The sequence below is a fragment of the Coloeus monedula genome, assembly GCF_965178545.1.
Source record: "Coloeus monedula genome assembly, chromosome: 2".
Lineage (NCBI taxonomy): Eukaryota > Metazoa > Chordata > Aves > Passeriformes > Corvidae > Coloeus > Coloeus monedula.
In genome coordinates, this window is record NC_138782.1 from 79857230 (window position 1) to 79875417 (window position 18188).

Consider the following 18188-nt stretch of genomic DNA (forward strand, 5'->3'; position numbering starts at 1 on the left):
ATCTGTTAGTGTGAAGAAAGCTTTTTTCAGTACAGGCATAGCTTTATCTCTAGCACAGAATTTTATAGGGCAGACTTTTTGCTTGCCACTAACTCTCGAGAGATCCCTCTGTACTTTTTTATAGTTGACCTTTGTTTTTATTAAATTGACCTGAAAAAGAGTTCATGTTCATCATCAGCAAATGTCATGGTTTTGCATTTCCCTCTTCTCCTCTATATATTAAAGAGCTGGAACCCCAGTAAAGATTTTCTTTGTAGGATCATTCTGGTGACCTTTTTTCTCTGCAAAACTAACCACTCCTTTTTTTTGTTTCCTATTTGAAACTGATTATTGTCTGTAGGAGGGTTTTACATTTATCTAATGGCAGATTAGTTTCTTTTAGAGCCTTGGTGGAAAGATCTATTCAAAGCCGATCAGAAATGCAGAAGTTACTTTTGCTGATGTATTGCTTACCTAGCTCTAAAAGATACTGCCCTGGGGATCTAATTTTCTTGCTCCAAGATTTTAAATCTAGAATTATTTGTTGAATTTATGTTCTTTTGCAGTCCCTGCAGAATGCTACCGCTTCCTTTCCTTCATAGTGTTCTCAACTTGTGGAGTCATAAACCTCAGTGGAACTTTGGGTGAGATTTTCTTTTTTCATTGCTAAACTACTTCTTATTTATTCTGGAAAGTTCTGTTAACCTTTTTCCTGTTTATATATTTTATTCTAAAAACTGTTAAAGAAGACAAGTAAAGGAAAAGTTTATATAGATCAGAGAAAGAATAGCTTTGGCTATTATATATGCTTTAACCTGTAGTTAACATTGAGGTTTTATCTAAAGGAGTTAGTGTAAAAATAAAGAGAAAGAATGGAGGGAAAGAAAAAACTGTAACAAAGTTAATGGAATTGGTCATTTTTGCAAAATGTCCACGTACATAGCTTTATATACTTTTGCTGAGTTTTACAATCTTTGAACTATAATAGGATAATATAGAAAATTGTAACTCTCATTTGAGCAGTAAGACCTCTAGAAAGTGGAATTTTTATGACTCTTTATTGGGTTTGTGTGACAAGGTTTTGGTAGCAGGGGGACTGCAGGGGTGGCTTCTATGAGAAGCTGCCAGAAGCTTCCTCTGTGACCAATAGGAGCAATATCAGTGGAAGGGACCCACGCTTGAGTATTCAAGAAAAACTGTGGCCTATGGGAAGGACTCATATTGGAGAAGTTCATGGAAGACTGTCTCCCATGGGAGGAACCTACTCTGGAGGAGGGGAAGAGTTTGAGGAGTCTTCCACCTGATGAGGAAGGAGCAGCAGAGACAACATGTGATGAACTGACTGCAGCCCCTGTTCCCTGTCCCTCTGCATTGCTGGTGGGGAGGAGATAGAGAAAATTAGTCAGAATGTTAAACTCAGGAAGAAGGGAGAGGTGGGGTGAAGGTGTTTTTAAGATTTTGCTTTATTTTCTCGTTACCCTACTCTGATTTAATTGGTAATAATTTAATCTAATTTCCCCAAGTTGAGGTTTTGCCTGTGATGGTAACAGGTGAGTGATTTCTCCCTGTTTTTATTTCAACACACAAGCCCTTTGTAATATTTCTTCTCCCCTGGCTAGTTGAGGAGGGGGAGTGAAAGAGCAGGTCTTGTGAGTACCTGGTGTCCAGCCAGCATCAGCCCATCACAAGAGTCAATTAAATTAGAATGTTTATAATAATACCTGTTCATGACACCATTGAAAATTAAAGGACACAGAGAGGTTAATTATGTGTCTTAAAAATGCTGATGGTAATCTGGCTCTGGAAATCATCTTGTGATAGAGCTTACGGATAGTCAGAGAATGAAAGGACCAGGTCACAGTGCTGATGTTACTTGAATTCTTGACAGCAGCCTGAGCAGTCTTGCTTTCAGATTGCTAGAAGTCCAAACTGTGGGCATAGGTCAGACTTTGTTGTCTTACAGTTCATTTCTTTGTTGGTGGAGTATTATCCAGCAAAAGGTAAACTTTTGATCCTACACAAAGCATGTGGTCCTTGTGTAAATTCATAGAAAACATTCCTTCCTCCCTTTATTTTTGCTTGACATTGATACTAAACAGAACCTGTATAAATACTGTGGGCAGGGTTTGTGCTACCAAGCATAAGCTGCTTGTGTTAGTGGCAATAGCTTGTCATCAGGTGCAGAGATGGAGAGAGATTGCCCTCTGAAATGCCTTTATCCCTCTTCTGATGATAAACATGAGAACAGCCAGAGGGACTATTGCTGTCATCCAGAATGAATGAGGTGAAGCCCATTTTATGTTTCTGGCTGTAGTGATCGTTTTTTGAGAAGGGCATAGAATCCTTCTGGCTTCCAGCTTGATCAGATGCCAGTGTGCTCTGAAAGTGCTTAATTTAGTAGTCCAAGATAGAGGGGAGGAGCTAGCACTGAAAAGGGGAGAGATCTCTCAACTCTTTTGCATTTTTTTTGTTAAGAATATGTACATATAAGTATATGTAACAGTACAATACTAGTAGTAATAGTGCAACAAGACGGTGCTTGTAAGCGATAAAAGAAAATCTCGCATTGCGTCAGTACCTAAAGGGGGCCTTCAGGAGGGCTGGAGAGGGACTTTTTACAAGGACAGGGCAATGGTCTTAAGCTGAAGGATGAGAGATTTACACTAGATATTAGGAAGAAATTCTTTACTGTGAGACTGGTGAGGCACAGTACAGGTTGCCTGGGGATGTTGTGGATGACCTGTCCCTGGAAGTGTTCAAGGCCAGGTTGGATGGGGCTCTGAGCAACCTGGTCTAGTGGTAGGTGTCCCTGCCCAGCCTTCTAGCCCAACCCGTTCTATGACTCTGTAATGACAAGGGAGGGAGTTCAGCAGGATGTCTAAGGATTAGATTTACAAGGAAAAAGAGGGTGCACATGGTTAAATTATGTGGAATACCAAGATTAATTAACAAAAACATGCTTAGACCAGTGAAAGCAGGAAAACTTACAGCCAAGGGAAGAGTTGTAGTGACCAAAGAAGTGATGGTTTCCTGCACCTTAATATGAGTCAGTCCCTAAATGAAACAAATTGAGAAGTGCTTTTATCCTGTGGACAAGTTATTTCATAATAACAGGTTAGGATGTTTTGCATGCTTTTCCTGAGACATCTGATGTGGATGACTGACATGGAACCAAGAATTCTGTATTATGTACAATAACTTGGATAAATAGGCTTTTCAGTGCTTACCAAACAAGCAGATATGCAATATACTGATACTATTTAAGCTATTTAGAAATGTTATTAAAGTTTCCACCTGTAAGCAATTTCAAAACAAAATAACGAAGTTAGTTCAAAAATTACAAGATTTAAATAAAAATACTTATTTGATTTATTCACTCTTAATCAGTGAAGTTTGTTTTCAAACACAAAAGTTGCCAGTTTTGGTTATGGTAGAAAAAAAGCGTGGTGAGCTGAGAGTATTGTACAGTATTGGCAGGACTATGGGAGCAGGATCTATGAGAGAAAGGCCAATATTAAGAGGCTCCTGTGTAAATTGTGTCAACCTGAAGTTTCAACATCTATTAAGGCTACTATTGTTGTTAAGGAAAGCTGAGCAATCATTAGGTTCCCATTGGTTTCAGAGAGTTTTACTTTGTTGATTTACATTTCTTTCTTCTTTTTCAGATGGAAATACTGACATGAACTTAAGAACTTTGATGCTTTCAAACCTCGAATTTTGATTGTTAAATGACCAGTTAAAAATACTGCCTGAACAAGATGAAATGCCTTGAAGACTTTTGGTTCTGCTTTCATTTTTCCTGAAGCAATGGTTTTCTCAGCAATGTTGACGCTGGCCCACCCTGGGACCTCGAATGCTACTTTCATTGTTTATGAAAATGCCTATACGAATTTTACCACTCCCCAGTTCTTGCTTCGCAGTGGCACAACACAGCCATTGAGATATAATTCAGGTGCCGTGCTCACCACTGAGAGAAGTACTTTCCTGGTAAACACTACAGCTATCCTGCCATCACAAGAAGTTTTCAGGAGCTTGAGTTTGCCACTCCAGATCATTCTTTCTGCTGCTATGATATTTATCCTATTGGTTTCTTTCCTTGGAAACTTTGTTGTCTGCCTGATGGTCTACCAGAAGGCAGCTATGCGATCTGCAATTAATATCCTCTTAGCAAGCCTGGCTTTTGCAGACCTGCTGCTGGCAGTGCTGAACATGCCATTTGCTCTGATAACGATCATTACCACTCAGTGGATTTTTGGGGATATATTTTGCAGAGTTTCTGCCATGTTCTTCTGGCTTTTTGTCATAGAGGGGGTAGCCATTCTTCTTATTATTAGTATTGACCGATTTCTTATCATAGTTCAGAGGCAAGATAAACTGAATCCCTACCGTGCAAAGATTCTTATTGCGATTTCCTGGGCAGCATCCTTTGTTGTTGCTTTTCCATTATCAGTAGGGAATCCTAATCTGCAGATACCCTCAAGAGCACCTCAGTGTGTTTTTGGCTACTCTACAAGCCCAGGTTACCGAGCCTACGTGATAGTTATCTTGCTAATTTCTTTTTTTATTCCATTCCTGGTAATGCTGTATTCTTTCATGGGCATACTCAACACCGTCCGCCACAACGCAGTGCGTATCCATAGCCACCCTGATAGCATATGTCTCAGCCAGGCCAGCAAACTTGGTCTCATGAGCTTACAGAGACCTTTTCAGATGAATATTGATATGAGCTTTAAAACTCGTGCCTTCACAACCATCTTGATTTTGTTCCTTGTCTTCATAGTCTGTTGGGCACCATTCACCACTTACAGCCTTATTGCCACGTTCAACAGCCACTTCTACTACAAGCACAACTTTTTTGAGATAAGCACTTGGCTCCTCTGGCTCTGCTACCTCAAGTCTGCACTGAACCCACTGATTTACTACTGGAGGATTAAGAAGTTTCATGATGCATGCTTAGACTTGATGCCCAAATTCTTCAAGTTCTTGCCACAGCTCCCTGGCCATACAAGGCGGCGCATCCGGCCCAGTGCCATCTACGTGTGTGGGGAGCATCGGTCGGTGGTTTGAAACTGCAGTTGTTTGACAGTGATTGTTTGCTTGGGTTATTTGTTTTTTTGGCTTTAGGTTGAATTTTGTTTTGTTTCATATGGCTTTTTCAGTGTGGCCATATCTTGTAACTTGATGAAATTTTCAGTACTCTGTCCAATTTTGGGAAGACAGAGGGAAGGAAGGTGATTGGCTATAGTTGGGTTTACTACCAGAATACAATGTAAACGAAATAACAAATGTTACCTCTAGGATTCCATGGAAATCCATTCTTTTAATGAAAACTACATTTGGAACATTTTGTCAGGTTTATGCTTACTAGCCCTGCAATTTTATCTAATTGTAGGGACTTTTTTTATGCTGCTAAGATATGGTGTATTTAGTTGGTGTAATTTTTTTGAAAAATGTTGCTGCTGTCTGCCAATATATTAGAGCCAAAAAGTCTCATTAGATTATTTCTATCTAATTTAATGATATTTCAGAAGTTTTCATGGTAACATTAAAAAACTTTTTTTAATATTTCCATTAATATTTTTGTGCACTTTATAAAATTTACTATATGGTTTGTTCATTTGAATATTTTGTTCTGTATCAAAGGCATATTATTATTGCTGTTATTATTATTTGTTATATTGGTGAATTTCAATGAAAGACTCATGTAAGCTCTAGGAGGGCAATTTATGTTGGTATAGCTACATGTACAGTCATAGATTTTCTGTTTTTCTAACAATTGATCAAAATTACCTGCTCAGTTATCAGGAGAGTTAGAAGGAGAAAGCAGAGGAATGAAAGAGAAAAATACCATGACCTGAGATTTAGGCTAGCACATGATTTAGAAGAATAGTGTTCATGTTAAAATTGTTACAGTAGTTGTTACTTGAGGCTGTTACAAGTTATCCAAACCTGATGCTGTGCCTGAAAACCTATCTGAAATAGTGATTTTTGGGCCTACAATTTATATTGTGTTGGTATAATGCTGTTTCTGCTTGGAGCTCATATAAGGCTAGATGTGCTCTACACTGCTGAAATCATGCTGTCAGGCATTTTTTGGGATAGGATTAGAAATGGTAGGGTAAACCAGCAAACAGATAGCAAATGAACCATAGTTGAGGTTAGGATTTAATCTACGTAGTAATTACAGGGAAAAAAAGAATCCTGAACTTGCTTGTTTTACAATTTAAGTATTGGATCAAAACCATAAACAGTCACAGAATCATAAAATGGCTTGCTTTGGAAGGAACCATAAATATTATCCTGCTCCAACCCTCCTACCGTGGGCAGGGACACCTTCAACTAGACCAGGTTGCTCAGAGCCCCATCCAACCTGGCCTTGAACACTTACAGGGATGGAACATCCACAACTTCTTCAGGCAACCTGTTCCAGTGCCTCACCACCCTCACATGGAAGAATTTCTTCCTATATCTTTTCTAAATCCACTTTGTTTCAGCCATTACCCCTTACAGCAGCCAGCAGAGTTTGCTGGGGATGTAAGTTAAGTTCCCCATTTCCCTCTGATAATACTTCACATTGATTTTTTTCATTACCCCTTTGTCTCTGTAATGGCTGCTGCCTCAAAGGTTTACTCTGTGTTCTCATCTATTAGGCATCAGCTTCTCCCTAAAATGCCAAACTACCTTTCTGATTAATGTCAGGCTGTGTTAGTATCCTCCTAGAACACAGAAAGACAAAGATTTTCCTTGATGATAGCAAACCAAATTCAGATACTTTTTTTTTTTTTTTTTAAATCAGCTAAATAAATATTTATTGTGAGACAAATAAAATTAAGACTTAGGTTTAGGCTTTGGAGCCAGATCCCCACTTGCTCTGAGGCTGGGAAGAATGCCTGCAGAATCAGCTTTTTGGGGCAATGACCAAGAGCAGAGGGATTGATTTACAACAAGCAACAACCAGAGCTAGCGTTTGGGCTTCTCTTGCTTCCATCTGTCTTTCAGTGCCCCAAAGCATGGGGACCTCTTCATTGTTCTTGTACCAGATGAGCAAAAAAATAGCAATTTTATCTGTCTATCCACACAGTACGTGTGTGTATGAAGGAAATTCCTTGTTCTAGGTGGGTGTCTAGGGACTGCTTGCTTCCTGAGGGCAACAAAGCATTCACACCCCAGATTTTTTTTACAGGTCTTCAATAAAGAACTAATTGAAGTTATCGTGTTCTTCTCATTGACAGCTATTGGTAAAACTGTTGTCATTATTTAAATTTTAGGAGTATAAAAGGAACAATTTTGAATTTAGTAATTTCATTTTTTTAAAAAAATGCTGCCAGCTGAGACTGTGGGTTACATGTAAAGGCACCTGGCAGTGGTGCCGTTATCAATGTCCATGCCCTTCCTTGTCAGTTTTACTGACGACTGTATAGATTTTTCTGATCTAAAGGAGTTTCACTATAAAACAGAGTATTTTTAGTGTGTCTGCAGTAAGGGTTTTATTTTTCAATTACATTTACATTGATAGCACAAGTTCATTATGTGGTTAGTATGGATTTTCTGTTTGAAAGCTGTCATACCTGTTTATCTCTGAAAGCAGCAAAATTGTGTTTAGAGTTAATGTAACAGAGTGAGAGTGTACATTGTCTGAATGGCAGGAACAGGTATTTTTGCTGTCTTCCAGCTCTACGATGCAAGAGATTTGAATGTTGTAAAACACAGTAATTCAAGAAGGAGAGAAGATGAGTAATAGAGCAAAGTTAGTGAAATTGCTTTCCTGAAGGATGAGGGAAAAACATTTTGTGGGGTTTTCTTGATCTCTGATACGTACTGGCTGTGAAGTATAAATTGCAAACATCAAAGACAGTGACTTTGTCTTGATAATTGTTTGTTTACACTGACTGTAACAAGGTTTCTGGTCAAAGCTGCATCTGCTGATCCTTGGAGAAAAGAAACCCATCTGTATGGCCCAAATTCAGGGGTGAATTCCATAGTGATACAGTATTCACACTTACCAGGTTTTTTGAGGTGATCAAAGCATATAGTGAACAAAAGGGTTTTCAAAAAAAGAAACAAAGTGGTGTAGAAGTATCCCCAGGGTAATTATGTGTTTACAGAATCATTTGAGCTATTGTGTCTATGTACTGTCTTGAGAGCAGTGCCTTGATAATTGCAGCTGAAGTCCTAGGACCAAGTTGAAGACCTCTAAACTGCTCAGTCTTGCTGTCTGTGATCCTGCCAAGAATCCTGCACAACCTTGCTGAGATCTGTAATGTTAAAACATATACATATTGGCAGAATTGGGTCTCCTGAGGCAATTTAATGGTCTTGACCAAGACCAAGGATTTTAAAACTCAGACTGATCCTTCTTGAATTTACTGGGGAATTATAATTTTCTTCCTCTCCAGAAATGATAGTCATTACTAATCTGTATTCCCTCATGTTCCATTTTCAGACATCTTTAGTATGGAGGATTTAAATGAATGTATTTTGAAATATGTTGCAGTTTAATTCGTTCAGTCAAAGCATGCTGCTTACACAGTTCTCAATTGTACAAATCTATTGTTGAAATGATTCTTTTGTACTCAAAATTGTGTATTTTTGACATTTCTTGTTACTTATGTAAAAATATTTCTGTATATAGAAAAGAAAATTGTTTTGCCTCTTATTGCTTTCTGTCACTATTTTTTTCACTTGTATGCTTAACACTTTCATTTTTGGGGGTGCATATGCATAAATAACTGTAAGATTCCAGTGATCTTTCTGAAACAATTTAAGATTTTAATTCTTAAATCTTTGAACAATGCCCTCCTTGAAAGAGATTATAATTTATTTTTGTGTGGAGACTAAAAATTCAGAGCACAAGTTTGTTGTGGTTGGAATGGTGAGGAGTATCTTAAGTCCAGTTTTCCAGGAGCCGCTACTTTGTCAGTATGAACTGGTTTGATTTTTTTTGTTGTTGTTGTTGGGGTTTTTTTGTTTGTTTTTTTTGAGGACTAGTCATTTTCTGATGTGGAGAAGCCTTGAATTATTGTTTTAAGACCAGCTGTTTAGTAAAATAGCATTGTCTTTTCTGTAGATATTACACCCATAAAAATACCTGAGAAACAACAAAAAAAGAAAATAAACATAAACATTCTCCAGAAATGTAGCAAAAGTCTTTAGAATTGACTCTCATTTGTATGCACACTTGTTTCTTGTATTTAATGTCCACCTCCATAGTTTCAAACATTTCTTTTATCTGTCTATTAAATAACCAGGATTGCCTGATTTAGGTGGTTTTGTTTAAGCCAAAATGTTTTTTTTGTAAAAAGCCTTTGCAGAATGCTCTTTTCTGAGACTCTGGGGTATGTCAAGATATCTAAAACAATTGAAATAGTATCCAGCAAGCAGAGAGAGAGCCTAATAAGAAAGTAACTTTCCTAAAATACTACCTGAACTGGGTGTAATACCTTTTAGCTTGCACTGTGTAATTAAGATCATCTTACTGTGCAATACATAAAGCAGACAGTGGTAGTGCAGGGCATGATTCATATCCACACAAGACAGTGACCTTTATGATTCAAGTGCTGCATGTTTGTGTATGATGGATTATTCCCCATATTAAAGTGAAAAAAGGTCAGCATCTTGGATGTTTTGGGGAAAACTTTCAGCTTGATGATGATTTAGCTGAAATGCTGCTGGAGTAATTTCTCTAAGTGATAAAGACATGTCCCTAAAGAGTGCCTGAGAGGGGATGGGTATTTCTGGTTGCTTGAAAGTGGCCATGCTCAGCTGCTGAAGTACCTCATTGTGAAGAGTCCATACCTCTGCATCAGCCACTTTTTCCTTATCCTCTCCTGGTCCCCCTCCAATCCCCGAGGCAGCTCCTTCTGCACCAATGTCTTGCAGCAGGTACAATGGTGGAAGGAGGAGGTGGAGGTGCCTGGACAAGCCATGGAGGCAGCAAGCCTCTCACCCTGTGCCTCTCTTTCCCGTCTTGAGTTCAGATTGGACCATTAATGACAGGCTGAGGAAGTTTTACCACCTCTGGTTTTAACATTAGTGCCATCATAGGAGAGGTGTTACAGGAGCACCTCTGTTTTCCTCGAGTGCTAGTGCAGGATCCTTCTTTTATCCCCAGTAGTGTTACAACTTTTATTCTACCTCATCTTTCAGCAACTGAGCTTTATCCATCTACAGCCAATTCATGACTGAGTAAGAATCCCTGAGCTGACTTGTGTGTCTCTGTGAGTGTTCTGGCCACAGGATCTTCCAGTGAGCTTCCAGTATAACAAAATTTCCTACAGCTTGCTCTCAAAACAAAATGGCATTCATGGAAAACTCTGCTTAGATGTACCAGGTAAAACAGCCATAAGTCAGTGACTGCACTCTGTGGTGGAGGAAAATGTGAGTTGTAATGGGACTTCTTAAGTGCCCGTTACAGAGACAATGTTTGTTTTTAAAATTGATGTATGTGTCTTTATGCACAGACTTCTGGGTTGTGTTGTTCTGCCTTACTGTTTGACAGTGGATGCAGCTTGATACCAAATCATTAACAGTACTGCTGATAAGTGGCACAGCGTTCATAAATACCGAAGTAGAACTTGTTCCTGGTTTATATTATTATCCTGTCTACATGACCAACTTTGCCAATGTGCAGGCACAGAACATAGCAATAAGGAGACATACTCCTCGTTTAATCGGTGCTCTGCCTTAAATTGGTTACTGCAATCCAAACCTCTGTGATTGACCTGAAATAAAATTAATCCTCTTCACCATCATGAGTACAAGTTCCAGTAACACTGCCCTGTCTGTTGAAAGAGAAGGTCTAGTGAAATAAATGATAGTTCCGCCAAGAGTCAGTTAATCTGATCTCCCGAGGGGATGTAATCACAGCTGTAATAAATTTAACAATATCTTCCTTTGATTTACTGGGCTTGGGCTCTGTGTCAGAGGGGAGCTTTTGGTGGCTGATGGTATTGCCTGAACACCCACGATGGCAAGAGGGAGCCACTGAAGCCTCCATGAAAAGCTCAGTGCTATAGTTTGAGCCCTGCTGTTCTTTCAGGTGTCAGTGCTGCCTTTTTCTGTAAAAGTAATTCCTTTCAAAGGAAGAGAGATGAAATGACATCTCTTCCATCATCTCTTGCTTCTTTATTGACACTTTACCTGTGAGAATAGTAATTCTGAATGTGGTTCTCTGGACTTGGATTTCTTTCCCTTCCTGAGGGAGAATTGAAGCTGTTATTTTTCAGCCTGTGTTCTTTGGTCTGATCTACAGGAGATGAGCAATACCATCAGCCCCTCCTGTGAACTCTTTCACACTTAACACTCCTTGGGCTGGATACAAAGGGTGAGTGTGGGAAGAAAGTGGGAGGATGTGCTCCAGGCACTGTTTGGTACCAGATGATGTAGAGTTTCACAATTTGGCTGTTGGGAGAGCAGCAGTGGAAGCCAGGCTTTCTCCATCAGTGCAGTAACTACCCCAGCCCACGTGTGTCTCCCTTCTGCTGAATATTTAATTAGTCTTTAAAAGTGAAACAGCTTTTACAGAGGGGAGGGAGGGTGCCCTTTCTCTTCCTAACTCAGATTAGGTAATAATTCACCAGTTAAAGAGGTGAGGAGAGAGTGTTTAAAATCCCCTGGGATCCTGAGAACAACTGAAACCACATCTCCTTCCTAGTATTTTCACTACTGAATTATTAGGTTAAGGGAATGGTCTGCCAAGATTTTGTTTCATTTATGGGTTTTTTTCTTGCCGCCTAAGCTGTTGGTTGTGCTCTTAAAATGCCTATGACTGGATCTTCTCTGTGGCATAGATAATGTAAAGCCTGTTTTGTAAATTCTAGTTTGGGATGGGCATGGCTTACTGCCATCAGTGCTGCAGCGCTTCTGGGCGTATGCAGAAGCAGATGTATATGATGAGATACATTTCTGATACTTCAGCTATCTATAGCATAGACAGCTCCACCAATCACATTGAGGCTCCTTTGCAGTCAGTGGAGACAAGTAGATGCTTTCAAGTTTTTAGGAGCTCCTTTGTAAGCTTACCTTCCAAAAGGAGTAAGAGAAGCAGCATGAAAAAGCCCTAAACAACTTTTTTTTTATTTCTGGTGATAACTCCACTGGAAAAAAGACGGGGCATTGTAGAACTTGATTCACTTCCTCTAGTGCTTCTTTGTAGATGAGATGCAAAATCCCCGCACTTCTAATCATGATTTTCTTCTAACTAGGATTTTCTCCTGCAAAGTTAAATTGGGCTCAGTTTGGTCGAGTTTGTCTGAAGGAATTAGAGCATTTTGCTTCTATGTGAGAACACCTACAATGAGAGTTAGGACTGTTAAACTAGAACATATTGCCTTTGTACCTTTAATTACTTGGTCTTTGATTTCTCATGTTTCAACATAGACAAGACTTTATGAAGTCACTTCTAAAATTACCTAGCCTTCTAGCATGAGGTTTTTCAAGTTTTAGTAATTACTCCATTTCATTATGTCAAATTTAGAGATCCAGAAGACATCACTGCATAGGTTGAGCTGCTCTCGTATCTATTTTGTTAGACTAGATAGAGAGAGCAGTGCAAGATTTGTAAGACTAAATTTAAGTAAGAAGGAAGCGAAGGGACTCTCCTGAGGGGACCTGACTTTTCAGCCTACTAATTTGGGCAGGTCAGAATCCTTGAAGACAACCCTAACTGCCCATTTGATTTCAGTTTTTGTTCAAGGATTACCTGATGTGAAATGCAGGAGCAATCCTGGAAATGTTGGTGGGACCTAAAGCTTTACGTGTCCTGGTCTCCAGGCACCAGCATCTCATTCATTCCTGCTCCCCTCATTCTGTCCCCACAAAGGTTTTGTTGCCTGTTGCACTGTGCTGTGCCTCCCAGGTAAGTGGTGGGAGAGGCACTCAGACCTTGCTTTGCCTCTTTAGCAGCCTGTGCTGAGCCATCCTGCTGAGAGATAAGTCCTTTTCCATGCGGCCGTGTTTTAAAGGAGATGAGTCCTTTATCGTTAGATCCCTGCCTTCCTCCACATCAACTGGAAATGTAGGATTTCAGGTAGGTGCTGTGGGGGATGGAAACCAGGACTTCAGCAGCAAGCTGTCAGTCCTGCCAAGCATTTCTACTGAGCAGATGCTTTTCTGTCACCTGGATGACTTGAGGCAGACCGCAGAGGTGGCTGACTTCCTTCACTCACGGGGCAGCAGATGTAGGTCCCTACCTCTGACCCTCTCATGAGGAGTCTGCAGCAATTCTGGTGCCCTTATGGTCCTTAACGCATCATCTTTATGACACAGTAGGAGTTTTTCTTAACTAAAGCAGACCTTTAGGAAAAAAAAAAAAAGTATATAGAGATAATTTTTTTAAGTGGTGCTTTTGTTAGCACAATAATTTATTAATGTGATTTATGTTACACAAGAACCCAGACTACATGACTGTACTAACTTTTTCTGGCTGTATTCTGTATGAGGTCTTGATTGCACTTACACAAACCTTAATTTTATTAGTGCTGTTGTACAAGGTAAGCCTGACTATTGACAGAAACAATCTCAAACATAATTTAAAGAGGACAAAGAAATGGCACTTTCAAGAGGGCAGTTCATCCTAGGTCAACCTTGGTGGCACTTGATTCTGGAAAGTTTGCTATTCTAATCAACTTTCTCAGAGGAATTCATTAACTGAAAACCTGTGACTAATGAAAGATGTTTTGTTCTTTTGAAGTTCAAGCTAATTTCCATGAAGGTTACTATTACTAAGCAACAGATTCTGCAGAATGTCTCCTGGGGGGCTGAAACTGTAGTATGTATAAAGAGTAAAGCAAAACACAGTGCAAAAAATGATGAAATATTATCCCCAGACAGAGAGGCCACAAATAGTACCATGTCCAGGGTCTGTTTTGGAATCTCCTTCCTTGAAAGCTGTTTTTTGACCAATAGGAAGGTTCCCGCAGGAGCAAAAGATCAGCACAAACCATATCACCATCTATTGGTGTCAAGAAAGGTTCAGCCTCTACTCAAATGTAGAGGAGGTACATCAGAGCATGACCAAGGGAAAAAAAGTCCCAAATATATTTCAGCATATGTAATTCTTCTGAAACAACTATCACCTGTAATATATTTTAGCGATATTAAAAGAAGAATGGTTATTCCAGTTGTGAGAGCTGAGGGAAATTAAATGCAGGAGTGCTTTCTTGAGTCACAAAAGATGGTGTCATCTGTGCAGCTTTGTGTCAGAGTAGGAATATGTATTTGCACCTTCCTTAAGTAAAAAAGCACACCTGGATATTCAGCTTTTTGAGGATAGAAATTTCATTCTATCCTCTTAATTTGCCTTTATCCTCTGGCTTTGCTAAATACAAGGTACAAATGATAAAGGGGGGAAAACACCCATACCCCTCAATTACTTCCAATAACCTTTCAAATGTTTGAGTAAGCTCCTTGGTCTTGTTCTTTTCTTTTTTGTGTTCAGTTTGGGTGACTCTGGAAGTGGTGCAGTTTTCTAGCATAGAATCTGTGTGAGGTGAATTTCAATATTTATTCAAGAATTCATAAATTCTACAGTAATAAAAACATCAGTATCATACAACTTAACTCACTAATCATGGTACGTGTAGGATATGTACAATCTGGAAATAAGTAAAATATTCTAAATATTTGAGTTAAAAATATCTCTTGAATGTCAAAGTCCCAAAGGTAAGAACAGAATATACAAAAAACAGTTGTTAGCGTAGGAATCCAAATATTTTCTAACTGCTCTGATAATTACATTCACAGTTTCTTTCTAAATATATCTTCTGACATCATAAAAGAAAGATTTGTTGTTATTCAAAGTTTTACAAAGTGACCAGCGAGGCACAAGAGACACTAATTTTAGAGAAATGAAGTAAACATAATCTCTAGTTAGATGCTTCCTTGTCCCTGGAGGTATTGCAGGTCAGCAGGTGTCTACAATTCCAAGCTATGTGAAGTAGGTTCTTCGGATGTGTCTAGGAGCGGCTGTGTCCTCATCTGGCTGTGATGGAGGTGCTTAAGTCACAGCAAAGCCCTGCCAGTGTCCAGGCATTTAATGCAGCTCCTGCCTACAGAGGTGATACAGTTATCTCATGCCCACTCTTTTTCCTCAAGAACATAGGACTTTAACAAAAGATGTGTGTTCATTACACAAGGATTTAAATTCAGGTCTCTCTCCTTCTACAGAAAGCCCCTGCAGCCATCACACCTTGTAGCAATAACTGATTTTGGGCTTAATGAGTATCTCAACACAGTCTAGTATTGTCCCAGGAATACTCTGCAGCTCATGTTTGGGTGGCTGTTCTGGCAGATGCCTTAGCACATGAGAATGATGATGCCACCATGAAGCACTGTCTCAATACCCAATAAATAAATTGAAAATAGGATTGGACTGACCTGAAGCTGCAGATAAGGGTTATGTTCAACTTCAGGTCTATTCTCCTTTCAGACCTGAAAAGTCTCACACCTTTTCCAGAGCATTCTATATCTTGTAAATACATAACTTCTGCATGATGGATTTTTTTCTGGATGTCTGATTCCGAAAGTTAAACCTTACCCAATTTAAAGGGATTGAGATTTAAGAAAGGGCAATCTGTTTCCCCATGACTTCTCTGTGAGAGTATATAAAATAAAAATAACCAGGGACAAAATGCCTGGGAATCTGAACTCATAATATCTCTCCCACCCAGATTTGTGTAGAAACTTTGCAGCTCAAAGTTTAAAGATCACCACTGTCTCTGCTTTCTGTGTATCAAGTGACGGGATGGCTTTTAAAAATGAACGCGCTATTAGAAATAGGTCCTCTTATTTAATTGCATATTCATTTTATGTTGTAGGCTGTCAATCATTTAACCAAGGGTTTGGAATAAATAAGTTGCAGGAAGTCTGATAAATTAATTACAGTAAGTATAGCTTTCAGTCTTACAGAAGTAAAGATTTTGCCATGTTGCCACAGGTCGATTGTATATCCTGAATGATACTTACATTTTATAAGAACCTTGAGAAAATTACTGTTTTTTTAAAATTTGATACTAGCACTACGTTAAAATTGGTGTTAGATTGACATAGAGCAGTTATTGTTTGTACTGGCTTCAGTACATTTTGTTACATCCCAAACTATAAGGAACAAAGATAAATATAAACAAAGAACAAAGAGAAATATGTAGTTAATGTGGGGGAAGGTGCATAAATATACATAATCTGTAAACTGGCAAATCAGAATTCCTTAGTTCTGCAGCTGCTGGAGTAATTATTCTCAAGAATAATTTGATGTGGAAAATTTCAGGTTAAGTTTCTGCAGTAGGTCCTACTTTTCTGAACTTAGGCAGACACCAGTATAAAAGGTATGACACTCTCCAGAGCAAAATCATTTTTTGGATGAGTGTACTTAGGGCATGGTGCTAACAAAACCATGGTTGTGGGCTCAATCCCTGTATGAGCCATTTGCTTAAGAGTTAGACTTGATGATCCTTGTGGATCCCTTTCAAATCAGAATATTCTGTGATCTGTGATCATGTGTGTATGTGTACTTACACATTGTTGTCATCAATGTCATCACTGTCATTTATGTTTACACACTTAGCACACTAAGCTCCAAAAAATGAATCCTATAATTTGGGATTGGTCTTCAAAGATAGAGAGAACCACAGTGGAAAAGAGAAGGCTCTACTTCTACACATTTCTTACTGCATTTTGAATATGTAAAAATAATGAGATTACTATAGTCCTTTGTACTGGCCTTCTTCCCTGTTGGAGTGGAAAATGACAAAGCTTGGTGATGGAAAATGTATGTCTTGCCCAAGGAACGTGGTACCGTTTTCAAGTGACCTGGTTTACAAACTCAAGTTATTTTGGGGTGGAAGATAAAGAGTCTTAATCATCATATCATATCATATCAATCACTATCACATTATATGGTACAGGCACTATGCTTTGAGCCACTAGAGCCAATCTTCTGATTGAGGGCTGCCCTAGACAGAGGAGCTAAAAGCAAGCATGCTGAAAATATAAACCTGAGTAAATATTTCTGACATGGAAGGATAATGGCTCTTGTAGAGCAACAAACCCTGGTATTTGTAATGTATTTATATATATTGCTTTTCTTATCCAGACTTCATAAAAATTTCTTAGCAAACAATTCTCAAGGAATCAAAATTTGCCTTTTTTTTCCCAATAAATTTATCCAGACAGTGGTATTTTAACTTAACTTACTTCCAGTCAGGGATATTTAATCATAGTCTTCCATATGAGCTGTGCCTCAAACAGTAAGATACCCTGCCGAGCTCAGAGCTCAATAGAAAACTTTGGTTTACTTGACTCAAAACAAGTGTGTGCATGTGCATAGTAAAATCTGTATTTTTATTGCTATTCTGACCCTGTCATTCAATACTAGTAATGCAGCCATTCATGGCAGATGCAGAGGAAGTGCAAATATGGCTTAGGCACTAATGTGCTTAAATTTCCGGAAAAATAAACTTTTTTCTAGATATGCCTGTCAGAATGTGCTGTTGCCCAGAGATCCCTGCTGTTCCCTGGTATTCCCCTGCATCTGAAGAATTAAATATGTTTGCCAGAAATTGGGATTATTCTCTTTCAAGGGAATATTAAAAATAACAAATGCATGACTTTTTACGTCTCTGATCTGCCCTTGCCACCAGGACTAGTATAGCACAAGGACTGTGGCAGTCTCTTGGTGCCAGTTCACTCCTGTCCCAAGAAAAGAGTTGCACGTGAAATGAAACCTCTTCCAGCTGAAGAAATAATTGAAGACATACATTCTGTGAAATATTCTAGTGTGAAACTAAAACAGAGGATGCTTCATTTTGAGAATAAGGGCCTATTACTTCCAGTTTCTATATATTGTATGCTGAGATATTTTATTTAAAAAGGGCACTCTAGCTCCAGTAGGGGTTAGGAGCTGGGAAACATCCACCATTGTTAAACCTGCAGGGGGTATATATCCAGTTCTACCTCTTTGAAGCATTCCTTTGACAAGGCAGTGAACTGAACTTGGACTTTTTTATTTCAGTCAATATAGGTGGGTGGGTTTTAAAGGAGACAGGCTGGATGTTTCTTAAATTTCTTGGTGCCAGTGTCTTGGATCAGCAGGATTTTGTGCTGGTTTTTTATGTCTTACAGTGAAATGCACATTGCTTTAACAGGTTTGTATTTGAAAGGTGATAATGGGACTCATTATGGTTTCCTGAACATCACTTTGTGTCTCCTTTCTA

The 18188-nt window shown here is 38.9% G+C and overlaps 1 protein-coding gene across 1 annotated transcript; it reads left to right on the forward strand.

The window, feature by feature from the left end:
• Nucleotides 1-3786: 3786 nt before the first annotated feature.
• GPR63 (G protein-coupled receptor 63) lies at nt 3787-5058 on the forward strand (the record flags this gene model as incomplete). Its single annotated transcript, XM_082303061.1, has 1 exon — nt 3787-5058. One exon carries the CDS (start codon nt 3787-3789, stop codon nt 5044-5046), a length of 1260 nt encoding a protein of 419 aa, XP_082159187.1. The 3' UTR covers nt 5047-5058.
• Nucleotides 5059-18188: the final 13130 nt, after the last annotated feature.